We start from the raw sequence: 16,942 nt of genomic DNA on the forward strand, positions 1-16,942 counted from the left end.
GAGAAAAGGCAGCCTGAGCAAGAGCGAGACCCCATCTCTACTAAAAATAGAAAGAAATTATATGGACAGCTAAAAATATATATAGAAAAAATTAGCCGGGCATGGTGGTGCATGCCTGTAGTCCCAGCTACTCGGGAGGCTGAGACAGGAGGATCGCTCGAGCTCAGGAGTTTGAGGTTGCTGTGAGCTAGGCTGACGCCACGGCACTCACTCTAGCCTGGGCAACAGAGTGAGACTCTGTCTCAAAAAAAAAAAAAAAGAGAAAAGGTACAAATCACCAAGATCAGGAATGAAGCAGAGAATATCAGTACACACTCTGTAGTAATTAAAAAGATAATAAGAGAATACCATGAATAACTTTATGCTCACAAATTTGACAAGTTAGAACAAATAGACAACTCCTCAAAAAACGTAAACTACCAAAGCTCCACAAGATGAAATAAACAATCTGAATAGCCCTATAACCATTAAATAAATTGAACTGGTAATTAAATAGTTCTCAAAAAAGAAATACCCAGGCCCAGATGATTTCACTAGAGTTTACTAGCACGGAACAATTAACACCAATTTTATACAATCTCTTTCAGAAAAAATAAGAGGAACGAATGCTTTCCAACACATTTTATGAGGCCAATGTTATCCTGACACTGAAATCGGACACAAACTGTAACAAAAAAAGAACGACTACTGCAGACCAATATCTTTCCTGAACTTAAATGCAAAAATCTTCAACAAAATATTGGCAAACTGAATGCAGCAATGTATAAAAATAATTATAAACCATGACCAAATGGGATTTATTCCAGGTATTTAAGGCTGGTTAAGCATTCAAAAATCTATCAACATAACCCATAATGTCAACAAGCTAAAGAATAAAAATCATATGCTCATATCAATGGATGAACAAAAAGGCATTTGACAAAAACCCATACCCATTCATGATAAAATCTCTCACCACTTTAGGAATAGAGGGGATTTATAGCAACTTGATAAAGAGCATCATCAAGAAACCTACAGCTAACATCAACTGTAATGGTGAAAGACTGAATGCTTTCCTGCTGATATCAGAAACGACGCAAGGATGTCCACTTTTACCGCTTTTATTCAACATAGTACTGGAAGTTAGAGGCACTCCAATAAGGCAAGAAAAAGAAATAAAAGGCATTGCAGATTATGTGGTTGTCCATATAGAAAATCCCCAGGAATCACCAAGAAAAAAAAATTCCCCAGAACTTATAAATGAGCTCAGTAAGTTTGCAGAATACAAAATTAACACACAAAAATCAATCACATTTCTATGTTCTAAAAATGAACACGCAGAAATGGAAATCAAAAGCATAATGCTGGCCGGGCATGGTGGCTCACGACTGTAATCCTAGCACTCTGGGAGGCTGAGGTGGGAGGTTAGGAGTTCGAGACCAGCCTGAGCAAGAGCGAGACCCCCGTCTCTACTAAAAATAGAAAGAAATGATCTGGACAACTAAAAATATATATATAAAAAATTAGCTGGGCATGGTGGCGCGTGCTTGTAGTCCCAGCTACTCGGGAGGCTGAGGCAGGAGGATTGCTTGAGCCCAGGAGTTTGAGGTTGCTGTGAGCTAGGCTGATGCCACGGCACTCTAGCCTGGGCAACAGAGTGAGACTCTGTCTCAAAAAAAAAAAAAAAAAAAGCATAATGGCATAATGCTATTTACAATTGCTCCAATGAAATGAAATACTTAGGTCTACACTTAACAAAACATGTGTATGCTGGAAATCACAAAATGTTAGTGAAAGAAATCAAAGAATACCTAAAAAAATGGGAAGCATATTGTATTCACAGATTGGAAGACTCAACATAGTAAAGATGTCAGTTTTCCCCAAATTGATATACAGGTATAATCAAATTTCTATCAAAATTCCATCCAAGTTTTATGCAAACATAGACAGGCTTAGTCTACAATTGTTATGGAAATGCACAAGCCCTAGAATAGCTAAACTCATTTTTCAAAAGAAGAATAAGGTGAGAGGAATCACTCTACCCAACATTAAAGCGTTCTGTATAGATAGAGCAATCAAGACAGTGTGGTATTGGCAGAGGAACAGACAAATAGCTGAATGGAACAGATAGAAAACTCAGAAATATACACACACAAATATGTTCAACTTATTTGTGACAGAGGCAAAAAAGCAATTCAGTAAAGGAAGGATAACCTTTTCAACAAATAATACCAGAACAATTGGACACCCATAGGAATAAAAACAAAACAAACAAAAAAACCTCAACCTAAACCTTACACATCTTATGCAAAAATTAACTCCAAATGGACCACAAACTTACATGCAAAACATAAAACTGTGGAACATTTAGAAAAAAGCATAGGAGAAAATATTTGAGGTCTAGGGCTAACAAAGAGTTCTTAGATTTGAACACCAAAAGCACAATCCATAAAAAGATAAACTGATAAATTAGACTTTACCAACATTAAATGTTTTTGCTCTATGAAAGCACAAGTGAAAAGGATTTTAAAAAGCCAATCTACAGACTAGAAGAAAATATGTGCAAAAGACATATCCAACAAAGCACTAGAATATATATTTAAAAACTTTCAAAACTCAACAGTAAAATAAACCATCCAATTTTTTTCGAAGGGCAAAAGACATGAACAGACATTTCACTGAAGAAAATACGCAGATGGCAAATGAGCACAGGAAAAGATGTTTAACATCATTAAGCATCAGGGAAATGCAAATTAAAACCACAATAAGATATTATTACACATTTATAAGAATGACAAAAATAAAAAATAGTGACAACACCAAATGCTGGCAAGGATGCAGAGACCATCCTGGACCACTTATCCGTTGCTGGTGGGAATATAAAATGGTGTAGCTACTTTGGAAAACAGTCTGGCAGTTTCTTATAAAACTAAATGTGCAACAACCATACAGCCCAGCAATTGCACCACTGAGCATTTTTCCCAGAGAAATGAAAACTTATGTTCATACAAAAACCTGTACACAAATGTTCATAGCAAATTTTTTTTGGTAACAGCTAAAAATTGAAGTCAGCCCAGATGTCCTTTAACAGGTAAATGGTTAAACAAACTGTGATACATCCATACCATGGAATACTACTCAGCAATAAAAAGGAACACAGTATTGATACACAGACTCTCCAGAGAATTATGCTGAGTAAAATAAAAAGCCAATCCTAAGAGTTTGCATTCTGTGTGATTCCATTTATATAATATTTTTGAAATGGCAAAAGCTTAAAAATGGATGACAGATTAGTGTCTGTCAGGGATTAGGGACAAAGTGGGGTAAGAGGGGAAAGGGAACATGAAGGATTCTTGCGGTATTTGAACTGTTCAACAGCAGCGTGATGGTGGATATACAAGCCTCCACAGCCGATCAAATTGTGTAGAACTTAATACACACACACAAGTAAGTACAAGTAAAACTAGAGAAATCTGAATAATACTGGTAGGTTGTATCAATGACAATATTTTGGTTGTTATACTATAACGTTGCAAGATGTTATCATTAGGGGAAACTGGGCAAAGTATACAAAAATCTCTAACTGCACATGAACTTACAATTATCTTTTAATAAAAAATTTCAGTTAAAAAAAGCAAACCCATACGGTGTAGGTAGTGGAGCGCTAACCAAGCGTCCATTCCTACTGGAGGGACTATAGAAGTTGTGAGGTCAGGCTTCGGTCTTCGGAGGGCTCACAAACATCTTTTGCCACATTCATTTTGTTCCTGTTTGTGAACAAGTGATCGCTTGCACAAGTAATTTGCATGAGCTTTGCTGTCTCTGTATTTTAAAGTGGGGATAATCTGTGCTAATTCATGGGGGTCTGCGGGCTTAATTGCCATTTGCTCTTTCACTCTAGGTAAAATTGTATTTTTGTAATCATTGGGAGCTGGAGAACAGAGGTATAGAGTAGCTGAATATTTATGAGGCATTTTGTTACAGATGTACCTGCGAACAGAATATTAAGTAGAACATTTGCTAAGGTACCAAATTCTGGTTGTGATTTGGGTATATCACCTCATATTAAATCTGCGTGTTGTTTTAGCCCACAGATCACATCTGGTTTTTCTTTCAATCACGACCTCTATAAATATAATTCAGTGTGTTGATTAGATTTGTGAGAGATAATGGTGACCAGAAATTGCCACAGACAGATCTGCCTGTCAGGTAGAAAAATATGAAATGAGTATCTTTAAGACGATAAGCAAAAAAAAAAAAAAAATTTCAAAATGGTGTCTGCATTTGGTTTCCAGGAAAGGACATGAAAAATGAATCCTGCGCGCGCATTGAGAGAGAAAGAGAGAGAGAGAGAGAGAGAGAGGCGCTAGAGCTTCCATCTCTGAGTCTATAGGAGAATGTCATCTTGTGTAGGAGAATACAAATAAGAAGGCTTTGAGCAAACTACAAACAGCTCATGCTTATATTTCATGATGAAAAACGAGGGTAGCACAGAGAATTGATGTACAAGGGCAAGATCAAATTGCCTTTTAGCTATAGAGCCCATCACCATGGAACCTTTGCTATCAGAGCTGATAATTGGATAGAGGGATTAATAGTGGGCCAAACAAAGACCTTTAGAAAGGACATAAACTATATAATCTGTCTTTGCATATTTTAAGAATAGTCAGTTCACATAGTAATTCAAAGCAGCTGGAGGATTAGATCAAATAATAAACCTCAGCAAATCAATGACCCCACAGATACAAGAACCTATGTTTTGATACAGTGTAGATTTTCCAGGATGGACTGAATTCAAGTTATTTCATTCTTCTCAAATAGAGGGAATTTCTGAAATGTCTAACTAAGAGTAATTTAATCTGCATGTCTCTGGAAGACTCTTCATCTACACACATTCACAGAATGAATCCTTTGTTGGCTCATGTGTCTGAGTTGAGATTAGGAAATTATGCTCATCATACCTAGAGAGGAACTTTAGCTTGTAATCAGTCCTTTATGGTTGCCTCAAGACATTTCTGTCACGACCCATTGCTGTTAAAAATCCTGTATGCTTTTGTGTTAGTTAAAAACTAGAAACAACTTAAAAGTCCTTCCAACAGAACTTGTTGAATAAATTACAGCATACCCTTATTCAATCGTACTGTTTGGCAGCACCCACCCCCAAATAATCAGATTGCTCTATATTTTCTGACATGGAAATATCTTCAAAATATATTATTAAATTTTAAAAAGATGCAGAAGACTATACATATAATCATGATCCCAACTATTAAAAAAAGAATATTTACCTGTAAACCCAAGTTTACATTTTTCCTGCAAGGATACATAAGAAATTGTTAATAATCATTACTTTTGTGGAGAGGCACTTGGGGTAAGGGATTGAAGTGAAAGGAGACTTTGTTTTTTGCGGTTTTTTTTGTTTTGTTTTTGTTTTTGTTTTTTGAGACATTGTCTCGCTCTGTCTCCCAGGCTGGAGTGCTGTGGCATGATCACAGCTCACTGCAACTTCAAACTCCTGGGCTCAAGCAATCCTCCTGCCTTAGCCTCCCAAGTAGCTGGCTACAGGCTCCCACCACCACATCCAGCTAAGTAAGAAAGGAGATTTTTGCTTTTGATTTATACTTTTATATAGTTTTAATCTTTCACTGTATATATCTATTCATTTTACTTTAAAAGATAAATTGTTAATGGATAATTAAATTAATAAAATAACTAGTAAAAATGATAAGTCTGTTTAAATTTTAAAAGCTTTATATGCCTTTACTAAGAAATTCTACTCTTAGAAATGTGTTCTATGAAATTGCAAGCCCAGGTATACTAAGATGTGCATATGAGGAAATTTATTGTGGCATTATTTGTAACTGCAAAAGATTGGAAGCAACTTAAATGTCCATCAATGGTAGGTTAGTTAAATAAATTATGTTACGTCTGCACAATGAAATATATGCAGCCCTAAAAACAGATCTAAATGTACTCATGTCTATAATAACATTAAGTTAAAATAAATCAAGTTGCAGAACAATATGTATGTACATATATCTAATATTTGGTTTATCAAACTATACACACCTATGCACATACATGCACACATACACACACACTTATTATAAACTCATAGAAAAATATTTAAAACTAGACGCTTCTGTGGAGAGGATGGAAGTAGGTTTTATTTTATACTTCATGTATTTTATATTGTTTAAATCTATTTTACTCATAACAATATGCATTACATTTGTTATTTTTAAAAATAGGGAAAAGATGCTTAAGAACTACTCCCAAACTAAATTTCTAATGACTAGCAACTTTACTGCTATTATTATTTATCATTGTGCTATTTAAATATTCCTGTGACATCTCCGACTTTAGTGAATACTTGTTTATTAAACCCAGGTAGGGTTCGTGTTTTTCAGCAAATGTTCCCCAAAAGCCTTGTTCTCATGAATATATAAATATATATATAATTCATGTGTAAATAGATTTATTGAGATTTGTAACCTAGCAATGTACTCATTAAAATTTATTTTTAAAGGTCATAATCCTTCTATAGACCATAAATACCAATTTATTAGGCAAAAGCTGAAGCTAGACACATTGTAATTTCTCATATTTATTCATATATTGCCCCCCTTTTCCCAGATGTCATACACCCAAGATCAAAGTAAGAGAAATTCTATGGTGTTATGGCTCCTTCAGTGATGAGGCAGGCAGAGACTGCGGCTGGTAGCCTGATTTCCCCAGGTGTTTGATCAACACCAGCAATCCTTTCAAAGGAAGCTTCTGCAACATTATAATATGTAACATAAAATATTGGGGGCCACAGACTCCCTTGAGATAGTCCTACATAGTGTAGGGGTGAAAAGAGCATGGGCTTCGCAGCCAGACAAATCTTTGTTCAAACCCCAGCTCCGCTACTTATTTGATTTGTGACCTTAGGCAATTTACTTAACCTCTCTGAGCCTCGGTTTCCTCTTCTATAAAATGCCTGGCACGCGGTAAGAACCTAGTAAAAAGCAGCAATTATCATATTATGTTAGAATATGAGAGAAATTATAGACTCTGTCCACAGGAAAGAAATTCACCTTGCATTTTTAGGGTGTTGTATATAATTTCAAAGGCTTTCCCAACTCTTTCAAGGCCATTCTGGCCCTCAGATTAGGAACTACTGGTTTAAGATTTGGAAAGAACATTTGAAGAAACCTCAATAGTAGACAGAACATTAATATTTCCTACACTTTTTGCTTGATTGTCATTTTAAGTTGTGTTTTCTCTTGTTGGTTTGGTATGTTAGATTATTTGTGTATCATGCCGACCAGGACTCTAACAGACCAAGAGGATAGACTGTACATTTAAAAACTATACAAAAGAGCAAACTAAGTGAGGGTTGTCTAGCATTTTAACACATCAGTTAGATTTAACTATTTATCAGCAAAGTGGTAGGAAAGGCCATGGCCATTAGCTGTCCAGATTTGGTTTTTGAAGACCATCACTAAGCATATGGATTGAATAGGGCCATACTTCTGGTTCCTTAGATCAAAGATAAAGTTACTTTAAACTGCTTTGGGTGAGCTGTTCGAGCTTAACCTACTAGTCCATAGCTCAGTTTTGTAATCAGAGCTAGGTAGGACTATTCTCTTTTATTTTCAAGGCCTCAGAAAAGAGAAAAACCAAATGCCTTTAGGTAGTAGCACAAAGGAATAGCTTTTCTGGTCCTTTGCATTGGTCTGATCTCAAAGAAACAGAAATGCCTTGGCATGTGCTTCTGCCATTAACCCAAACAGCATCCAGACTGTTGGTGGAAACATATCCCCATAGTCTGTGAAAGGCCTCCTTAGGCATGGATGGAGCCTTCATTCCCTTCCTGAAAGCCTTTTCCCCAAATACCCCGTAAGGACAGTAAATAATACTCCTCTAAGAATAAATGAACATTTCAGGAAATAAGAAAAAAATCCTATCTTAATGCTATTATTACTGACTACCCACACTTCAGGACTACTGCTGCTGGTGGTTGTGGACAAGATTGGATTTGAAGGGAGAGTGAGATTGTGCAGAGAAAAACAATCTTTTACTTCCTTCTTAAAATGAGAGAGAAGGGGAAAAATACATGTGTAATTCCTAGAAGCCAGTTTTCTTACAGGAACCCCATTCCAAATAGTTCTCCAAAACCATCATTGCTCTCACAAGAAAAAATGAATTGATTTATAAATACCATTGCTCACTAAAAGGAACCAGAACTCCTTGGTAAAATGGCCGATTCTTGGGCTGAGCAGAAAAAGTACAAGATGAGCCTAGAACATCTTGTTGTACCAGAAAGTAAGGAAATGCTCAAAAATGATAGCAATGTGTCAAAAGGACACAGGAGCCAGATTGAAGGGCTTTCACTGTCCAAGTCTGGGCCAATTTGAGCATCAAAATAAATGATAGTAATAGATTGTAATCCATTGAATAAAATGAATAAAATGAGAATCCATGAGTTAATGCTCATATAATAGACACGTGAATAAATTAATGAATATGGAAGAAGAGAAAAGTCATTTTTACAATAAAATGCCAACTAAAAAATGTACAAAAAGATGGAGTTTTTAAAATGATCATTTTGCAACTCTCATAGCAATTAGTGAATCAGGCAAGAATCATGAGTAGATAGACATAAAACTATTGGGTGAAAGTTTGATAAGAAGAGGATAGTTACATAGGCTCCAAAAATCTCCCCAGAAATTAATTAATAATTACAAAGGAAAAAATAATAACTTTACAGTGTAGAAATCTGACAGACATCACCAGAATCAGGTGATAAAATTTATCATCATGAGTAATGAGACAAATTGGCACCATGTGTCTACTGACGTCATGCACTGAGAATATAACATCACTTCTGTGATATTCTTACCAAAAATGCATAGCCTGAATCTAATCATGAGGAAATATTAGACAAACTCAAATTGAGGGACATTCTACAAAATAGCTAGACTGTATTCTATTAATAAGATTGTCAAGATCATGAAAGACAAGGAAAGACTGAGAATGCATTCCAGATTAGAGTCTAAAGAGACATGACAACTAAGTGCAATGTGTGATCCTGAATTCGACCCTGGGCCAAGCAAAAAATAATCATAAAGGAAATTATTAGGATAATTGGCTAAATTTGAATGTAAACTGTGAATTAGATTTTAGTATTACATCCATATTAAATTTTCTGATTTTGATTACTGTAGTATGGTTAAGTAAGAGAATTCTTGGGAAATACACACCAAGATATTTCAAGGTAATGAGGAATCATGCCTGCAACTTACTCTCAAATGATTCAGAAACAAATAAGTTGCATTCTTGTGTGTGTGTAGGGAGGAGGAGAGAGAAGAGAAAGATTTAGATAGAAGGATAAAGCATATGGGAAAGTTTTACCTCATTGGTAAATCTGGCTAAAGAGTGTATGAGTTCTTTTATCCTATTCTTCCAATATTTCTCTAGGTTTGAAATTATATCAAAACAAAGGTAAAAGAGAACAGTATTTTCTCTACATTAAAAAGTAGATAAAACCGCAGCAACCTTGGGCCACTGGGAGGAAGACAGAGCCTTGGTCTAGGAGTGGATTATTTGCAGCAGTGAGCAGAGGAGTACTGCATCAACGCTATCCTTGCTAAGGAGGAAAATTCGTAAGTTACTCACAGCAGTGCAGCCTCCTGTCAACAGTTGGGGTGATCTTGTTGACGAGCCAAACGTCTTCTTCCCAACTAACTACATTTCCATCTAAACACTTCATCAACTCCTCATTTTCCAGGATGTGGTCCCAGAGTTGAAAGTAGTACAAGCTGCCGTGAAAGCTAGATCCCACGCTGTTAACCCGACTGTCCCCATTCTTGAGAAAGTGCCCTAGGACCAGAGTCCCATTAGGTGTCAGGTTTTGCGGTTGATCCATTACTACCAGTATCCTTTCTTTATTCAGGATGATCTCTAATCTGCCCTTCACACCATCCCATATCAAGCATACTGTATGCCATTGAAATGGAGTCAGGTGGTAATGGATATAAAAGATCTTGCCCAAACTGTATAGTATTAGCTGCTGATGGTCTCCTGCGAGTTCAAGGTCTATGTTTTCTCTTCCCAGGAGAGTGTTTTTAGTAATATAGGAGAAGGCCATCCAATATCTTGAGTTGTCATCCATGAGTGCCAGGTCAATGCATGCTGTAAATCGGCTGAGTTCAGGAATGGTGTTGTTCAGGCTTACATATGTGTCACCTCTTTCATAAAAATCCAGCTTTTTTCCTTTTAGTGAAAGCATATCTGTCCCAATTTGGAGAGGGGGAAAGAGAAAACAAATGAAATTTCAGTGAAAAATTTTTTAATCATCTTCTTTGGCAATACAGTCAAATCCAGATTATACAATGTAATTATGAGTCAATACTGGTGCAAATAAGCAAAAATAGTAATATACAAAAATCATCTCTATTTGACATTGACATGTGATTTATTTTTTTTTTTTTATTTTTTTTTATTTTTTTGGCAGAAGACTTTCTTCCTAATTATATTTTGCCTGGGCTAATATGAAAAGTTAGATTAGTGTTCCCGGAGCACACACCAGCTGGACAGTTTGGAGAGGCAGTTAGAAGTGTATGGCTAGTTGGGGGGAAGAGGCCAAAGAAAAGGCAGCTTGGAATTCAAATTTGCTGCACATAATCCTCACTCATATAATCAAAAGAGAACTATTTCCGCCCACCTAACTGCCTTATTATATTCATGGGGCAACAGCAATTTGTTTCTCCAATGCCTTTTCCTGAGCCAAATTACCTGATTTATTCTGTCTCTGGAGACTGCTTCTCACTGAAAGGCACTGACAAAGTCCTGAAGGATGACCAGCTGGACAATACTGAAGCTCTGGGACTTCTGTTTGTACTCAGGAATGGAAGCGATGGCACTGCCCTGAGTGCATCCTTCCTTCCATCCCCTCACTAAGGGGGCTGCAGTGACTTTAAGCTACTCTCTAGATGGCCCTGGACCCAGTTATCACTATGCTCTGGAGTCAGACAGCCTGGGTTAAAATCCCAGCTCTGACACTCATCAGCTGTGTAACTTTGAACACGTAACTTAACCTCCCTCCTGATGCCTCAATATTTGCTTCACTGAAATGGGGATTTGGAGCCCCAGTGCTGTATGTCTGCCCAACTCTAGGGGGCACCATTCACATTAGTCTGTGCCAGATAATAGCCCCTACCTAATGACCTTACAAGATTATTTGAAGATTAAGCAAGATGATGTATGGAAAGCCCTGTTAAACGTTGCTGAAGGACATGTCCAATGGTACAGTCCTTTGGCAGGCAATTTGGCAGTATTTATGAAAATTAACATTGGGTATGCCCTTTGTCTCATAGAAAGCTGTTGATGAAAGGTGATATTATCACCACTACAAACCCCCAGGCCACTAGGAAAATATGTGAGGATTGCCAACCGTCGACCTAGTCCAGTCTCAGTACAACCTGCGCCAAACCAAAAAGAGTTTTACGGCAGAACAGATGTGTAACCTCTCCCTGAATTAGAGTTGTAATGTTGGGACCACTACTTTAAAACGGTGACAGGCTTAACAGCACACTACAGAGGCTGGCGGGAAGTAACTCCTTCCCTGCTTCTGGGAGATGCCCCCAGATGAAAGCTTCCAGATATTCTCCGGCCACACAGTATTCTCTCCCTCCATTTCCCTACTGTACATCCCCCAAAAGCGAACAAGCCCACGCATATGCCTCCCCACACACACACTCACCTGTACACATGCACATCCATGTGCGGGAACTCACACTGTCCACTTGCCAGAGAGTATTTCTGAACCGTCCATTGGTGGATGGGCCAATGCTTATTTCAATCCCTGGCTTATGTGATTACATTATCTTATCATCTTTTATGTGGCTAATAAATCAAGAGTTAATCCCACAAGATGATAATTGCTATGAAACTGGTCTCAATTATTATTCATTAACATTGCTTTTCTGTTCAGCCCTCCAAAATGACGTCAAATACAACATCTAAGGCCTGGTTTTATGGTGAGCATAAATCTCCAGGGCTTGCTTGTCCCTTAAAAGACTGTACTATAATCTCATATAGTTTACAGGGGCCTCTCCTCTCTGCAGTATACTAATTTAAAACCAGTAGCCAAAGGACAGGAAAGAGCAATTTACAAAAGCAGAAATATAAAGGCCAATAATATAATAAAATGCCAGCTCACTATTTTTTAAGCACAAATTAAAACAATAATGAGATGCCATTTTTGCCTACTAGATTAATAAGATTTTAAAAGACTGAGAATACCCAGCATTGGCAAACCCATGGGGAAATGAGGCCTACTTATACACTGCTGGTAGGAGTGCCAATTAAGTAGTATTTTTAAAGGGCAATTTGCCAATATCTATAACAATTTTAATTGTTGTATACTCTTGACCCAGAAATTCCATTTCTATAAATTTATTTTACACAAAGATGTGAGTACAAGGATATTTATTGCAGCTTTGTTTGTAATCAAGACCAATTGAAAAACCTGTACGTCTAACAGTGACTAGTTAGGAAAATTGCTACCTCTATACAATGAAATATTAAAATAAACAAGGAAGTCCTATTGAGTCATGGAGAGATTTTCAAGGCTTCATATTATGTGAAATGGGAGTTACATACATGCAGGTATAGTATTTTCCTATTAAAAATAAAAGAAAAATATATGTGGTAGCATAAGCATATAAAAAATCTGGGAGAACACCTATCAAACCATTACAAATGATTACCTTTAGGTGTGAGATTTAGGGAAATTTTTACTTTCATGCTACTTGTTCCAGTAATATTTCCATGTTTTAAAAAATCATATATTATTATAATCAGAAAAATAAGAGTAGATGGATGGATGGATAAATAGATAGATAGAACCACTTGTGGCCTTACTTGAGATTCTGCAGACGAGAGGTAAATTCTGCTTAAACATGAGAAGGCTGGGCGTGGTGGCTCATGCCTGTAATCCTAGCACTCTGGGAGGCCGAGTCAGGAGGATCGCTCGTGGTTAGGAGTTCGAGACCAGCCTGAGCAAGAGCAAGACCCTGTCTCTACTAAAAATAGAAAGAAATTAGCTGGACGACTAAAAATATATAGAAAAAATTAGCCAGGCATGGTGGCACATGTCTGTAGTCCCAGCTACTTGGGAGGCTAAGGGAGGAGGATCGCTTGAGCCCAGGACTTTGAGGTTGCTGTGAGCTAGGCTGACACCACGGGTGACAGAGCGAGACTCTATCTCAGAAAAAAAAAAAAAAAAACATGAGCAGAAGTGTGGTGTAGTGGAGTCTGAAAGGCCAGATTTGAGTCCCAGATTTGTTTCTTACTAGCTGTGTGAACATAAGCAATGAATGCAGGTGAATGCTCTCAGGACAGTGTCTGGCATATAGTGAGCACTATAAAAATGTTAAATAAATAACTCACATTACTTCTCTGTGCCTCATTCTTCCATGGCAAGATGGGAATAATTACCTACCTCGAAGGGCCATTATAAAAGATAATGCAATAATAACTAACGTTTAGGTTATGTATGTGAGAATGTGTATAAACTGTGACGTTCCCATGTCAATGGCAGCTGCGATGTTTGCCAAGGTCACTATTAAAAGCCTCTTTCTTCCTCCACAAACTCTGTTGCACCCTCATACATGCAAGCACATCTGCCCAGAGCCCTACTACAGCCTCTGGGCCCCCAGCAGGGCTCTGAGGAGGCTGGGCTATGACAAGGCACAGAGGGGCTCTGCCCTTCTGTTTGGCTACGCAAGCAGTGTTCTCTGCCGGGCCTCTCAAGGGCTGGCTTCAAAGGCCACTTGTGTCCTTGCATTTGATTTCGCTATCCATTGCAGATGTCTGCTTGGATGCTGCCATCTGTTCCCTGGCAATTTTCAAGTCCAAATTGCCTGATTGCTCCCCTGAAGCATGTTCTCTCTTGATCTGACTCCTCTGGGTCTCTTCATCTCTAGCCCCTGTTTGCTTTTATTTTAAATTACATTTATTGTTTTCCTTACTTTAGAAAAATAGGTATTTTTCCATTATAAAAGTATGTGTCTTTTTAAACAAAAAGTGGAAAGTATTAGGAAGTAAAAAGATGAAAACAAAATCAGCCAGAGGGTCTTGCCACGCAAAGGTAAACACTAAAATTTTGGTGTATTTCCTCTGACTTTCTTTCTGTGCACAGGTTATGTTTGTTTCTATGAGGCTGAGATCAAATTGTATGGAAAATTTGGTTCTCTGTTTTTCTCATTTAACATGTAACATTTTCCACGTTAGGAAAAGTTCACCATAAACCTCATTTAAATGGCTACGTTACTGCCTCAGGAGCATCAAGCACCATTTTATTTGTACTGGAAAATTTCACATACGATAAGATTTACCATTTTAACCATTTTAAAGTATCAATTCAGTGGCATTTAGTATATTCACAATGCTGTGCAACCATAACCATTACCTATTTCTAGAACATTGTCATCACTCCAAAAGGAAACCCTGTACCCATTAAGCAGTCACTCTCCATTTGCCCCTCTCCCCAGACCCTGGCAATTTGTTTTCTGTCTCTGGATTTGTCTATTCTGGGCATTTTGTATAAATGGAATCAGATAATATGTGACCTTTTGTGTCTGGCTTCTTTCATTTAGCATAATGTCCATCCACGTTGTAGCATGTATCAGTACTTCATTACTTTCCATGGCTGAATAATATTCTATTGTATGGATATACCACATTTTGTTTATTGATTCATGGGTTAATGGACATTTGGGTTGTTTCTACCTTTTGGCTATTATGAATAGTGCTGCTCTGAACATTCATGCCATTTATTTTGTTTGAACACATGTTTTCATTTCTTTTGTGTATATACATAAGATTGAAATTGCTAGGGCATATAGTAATTCTATGTTTAACTTTGAGTAACAGCCAAACTGTTTTCCACAGTGGCTGTGCCATTTTACATTTCAGCAATGTATGAGGGTTCCAATTTCTCTACATCTTTGCCAACACTTGTTGTTTTCCATTTCTTCTTCTTATTATTATTATAGCCATCCTAAAGGTTGTGGAGTGGTATCTTGTTGTGGTTTTGATTTGCATTCCCCTAATGACTAATGACATTGAGCATTTTTTAATGTTAGTTGGCCATTTGCATAGCTTCTTTGCAGAAATATCTATTCAAGTTTTTTGCCCATTTTTAATTGGGTTGTTTGTCTTTTTGTTGTTGAGTTGTAAGCATTCTTTATATATTTTGAATACTAGAACCTTAACGGATATATGACCTGCAAATATTTTCTCCCATTCTGTATTGTCTTTTCACTTTCTTGATAGTGTCTTTTGATGCACAAAATTTTTAGTTTTAATGAAATCTAATTCATCTATTTTCTCCTTTTTTCCTTGTTCTTTGGTGTCATTTCTAAGAATCTATTGTCAAATCCAAGGTCATGAAATTTTCCCCTTATGCATTCTCTAAGAGTTTTAGAGTTTCAGTTCTTACATTTAAGTCTTTCATCCATTTTGAGTTCATTTTTGTATATGGTGTGAGATGGCAGGGTCCAACTTTCTTGGCACATAGTAGGTCTTTTGTAGCTGTTTACTGAATAAATGGTTGTGCCCTAGGACAGGTGGAGGGCTGTCCCCTGTGCAAATGTATGTGGGTCAAGCATCTGGCATAGAATGAGAAGTTCTGAACTGCAAACTGAACTTGTGCCCTACCTTCTGTTTTAGGGAATTTTTGGCAAAATATCAGTGGAGAGTTCTCTGTCCCTACCAGAGTCATTTTAAAAGTCAACAAGTGAAAAATTTAGAACTGTAAGAGACAGACAATCTGAATGTTTTTTTTTTTTTCCTTAGCAAAGTCCCTTTATTTTCTACTGAAAACAGCATTAAATAAACAGCAGGCATATTCTGTACTGGTTTTTCTGCCCTTTCTTGGCAAAGTTTCCCCTTAAAATGTTAAAGTGTTTAAAAGGTTGGGGGACTGAGATTCCAGGAGCACTGTCCTGCACCATCTCAGGAAGAGTGGACCAATGAGGTTCTTCCATGGTCAGGCACTGTGGGCATGGTCTGGTCACTGTTTCTCCCCTACAAGGTAACATGCTTTCCTCTTTTTAATCCTGATCCAGAGATCCTGACAGAGCATCAGTGTCTGTGTTATTATTATAGTTTTCTCAGGTACCATAACAACATATCATATACTGAGTGGCTTACAGAAATTTATCGTGTCACAGTTTTGGAGGCTAGAAGTCTAGGGTCAAGGTTGGTTTCTTCTGAGGGCTGTGAGGGAGAAATGTGCTCCATGCTTCTCTCCTAGTTTCTAGGAGTTTTCTGGCAATATTTGGTGTTCCTTGGCCTGTAAGCTCATGACTCCAATATCTGCCTTCATCTTTGCATGTTGTTCCTGTGTGTATGTCTGTGTCCAAATTTCCTCTTTTTATAAAGACACCATTTGGGCCAGGCACAGTGGCTCAGGCCTGTAATCCTAGCACTCTGGAAGGCTTTGGTAGGAGGATAGCTTGAGGTCAGGAGTTCGAGACCAGCCTGAGCAAGAGCAAGACCCCGTCTCTACTAAAAAAATAGAAAGAAATTATCGGGACAACTAAAAATATATAGAAAAAAATTAGCTGGGCATGGTGGCACATGCCTGTAGTCCCAGCTACTTGGGAGGCTGAGGCAGAAGGATTGCTTAAGCCCAGGAGTGTGAGGTTGCTGTGAGCTAGGCTGACGCCATGGCACTTTCTAGCCAGGACAAAAGAGCAAGACTCTGTCTCCAAAAATAAAATAAAATAAAGACACCATTTGTATTGGACTAGGGGTCCACGGTACTGCAGTATGACCTCACCTTAAGTAATTACATTTGCAATAACCCTATTTCCAAATAAAATCACATTCTGAGGTATTGAGGGTTAGGACTTCAACATATGAATTATGGGAAGACACGATTCAACTCATAATACTGTGTAAGGCT

The 16,942-nt window shown here is 37.5% G+C and overlaps 1 protein-coding gene across 1 annotated transcript in view; it reads right to left on the reverse strand.

Moving 5' to 3' along the window:
* Nucleotides 1–16,942, reverse strand: part of ADGRG4 (adhesion G protein-coupled receptor G4) — a 98,394-nt gene that overhangs the window by 75,146 nt on the left and 6,306 nt on the right. Inside the window, exons 2-3 of the mRNA XM_069464186.1 lie at nt 14,068–14,105; nt 9,643–10,262 (exon numbers count right to left, since the gene is read on the reverse strand). Coding sequence (XP_069320287.1) covers nt 9,643–10,262; nt 14,068–14,105 — 658 coding nt within the window. The remainder of the gene's footprint in view (nt 1–9,642; nt 10,263–14,067; nt 14,106–16,942) is intronic.

This window comes from Eulemur rufifrons, chromosome 30, assembly GCF_041146395.1.
Source record: "Eulemur rufifrons isolate Redbay chromosome 30, OSU_ERuf_1, whole genome shotgun sequence".
Classification (NCBI taxonomy): domain Eukaryota; kingdom Metazoa; phylum Chordata; class Mammalia; order Primates; family Lemuridae; genus Eulemur; species Eulemur rufifrons.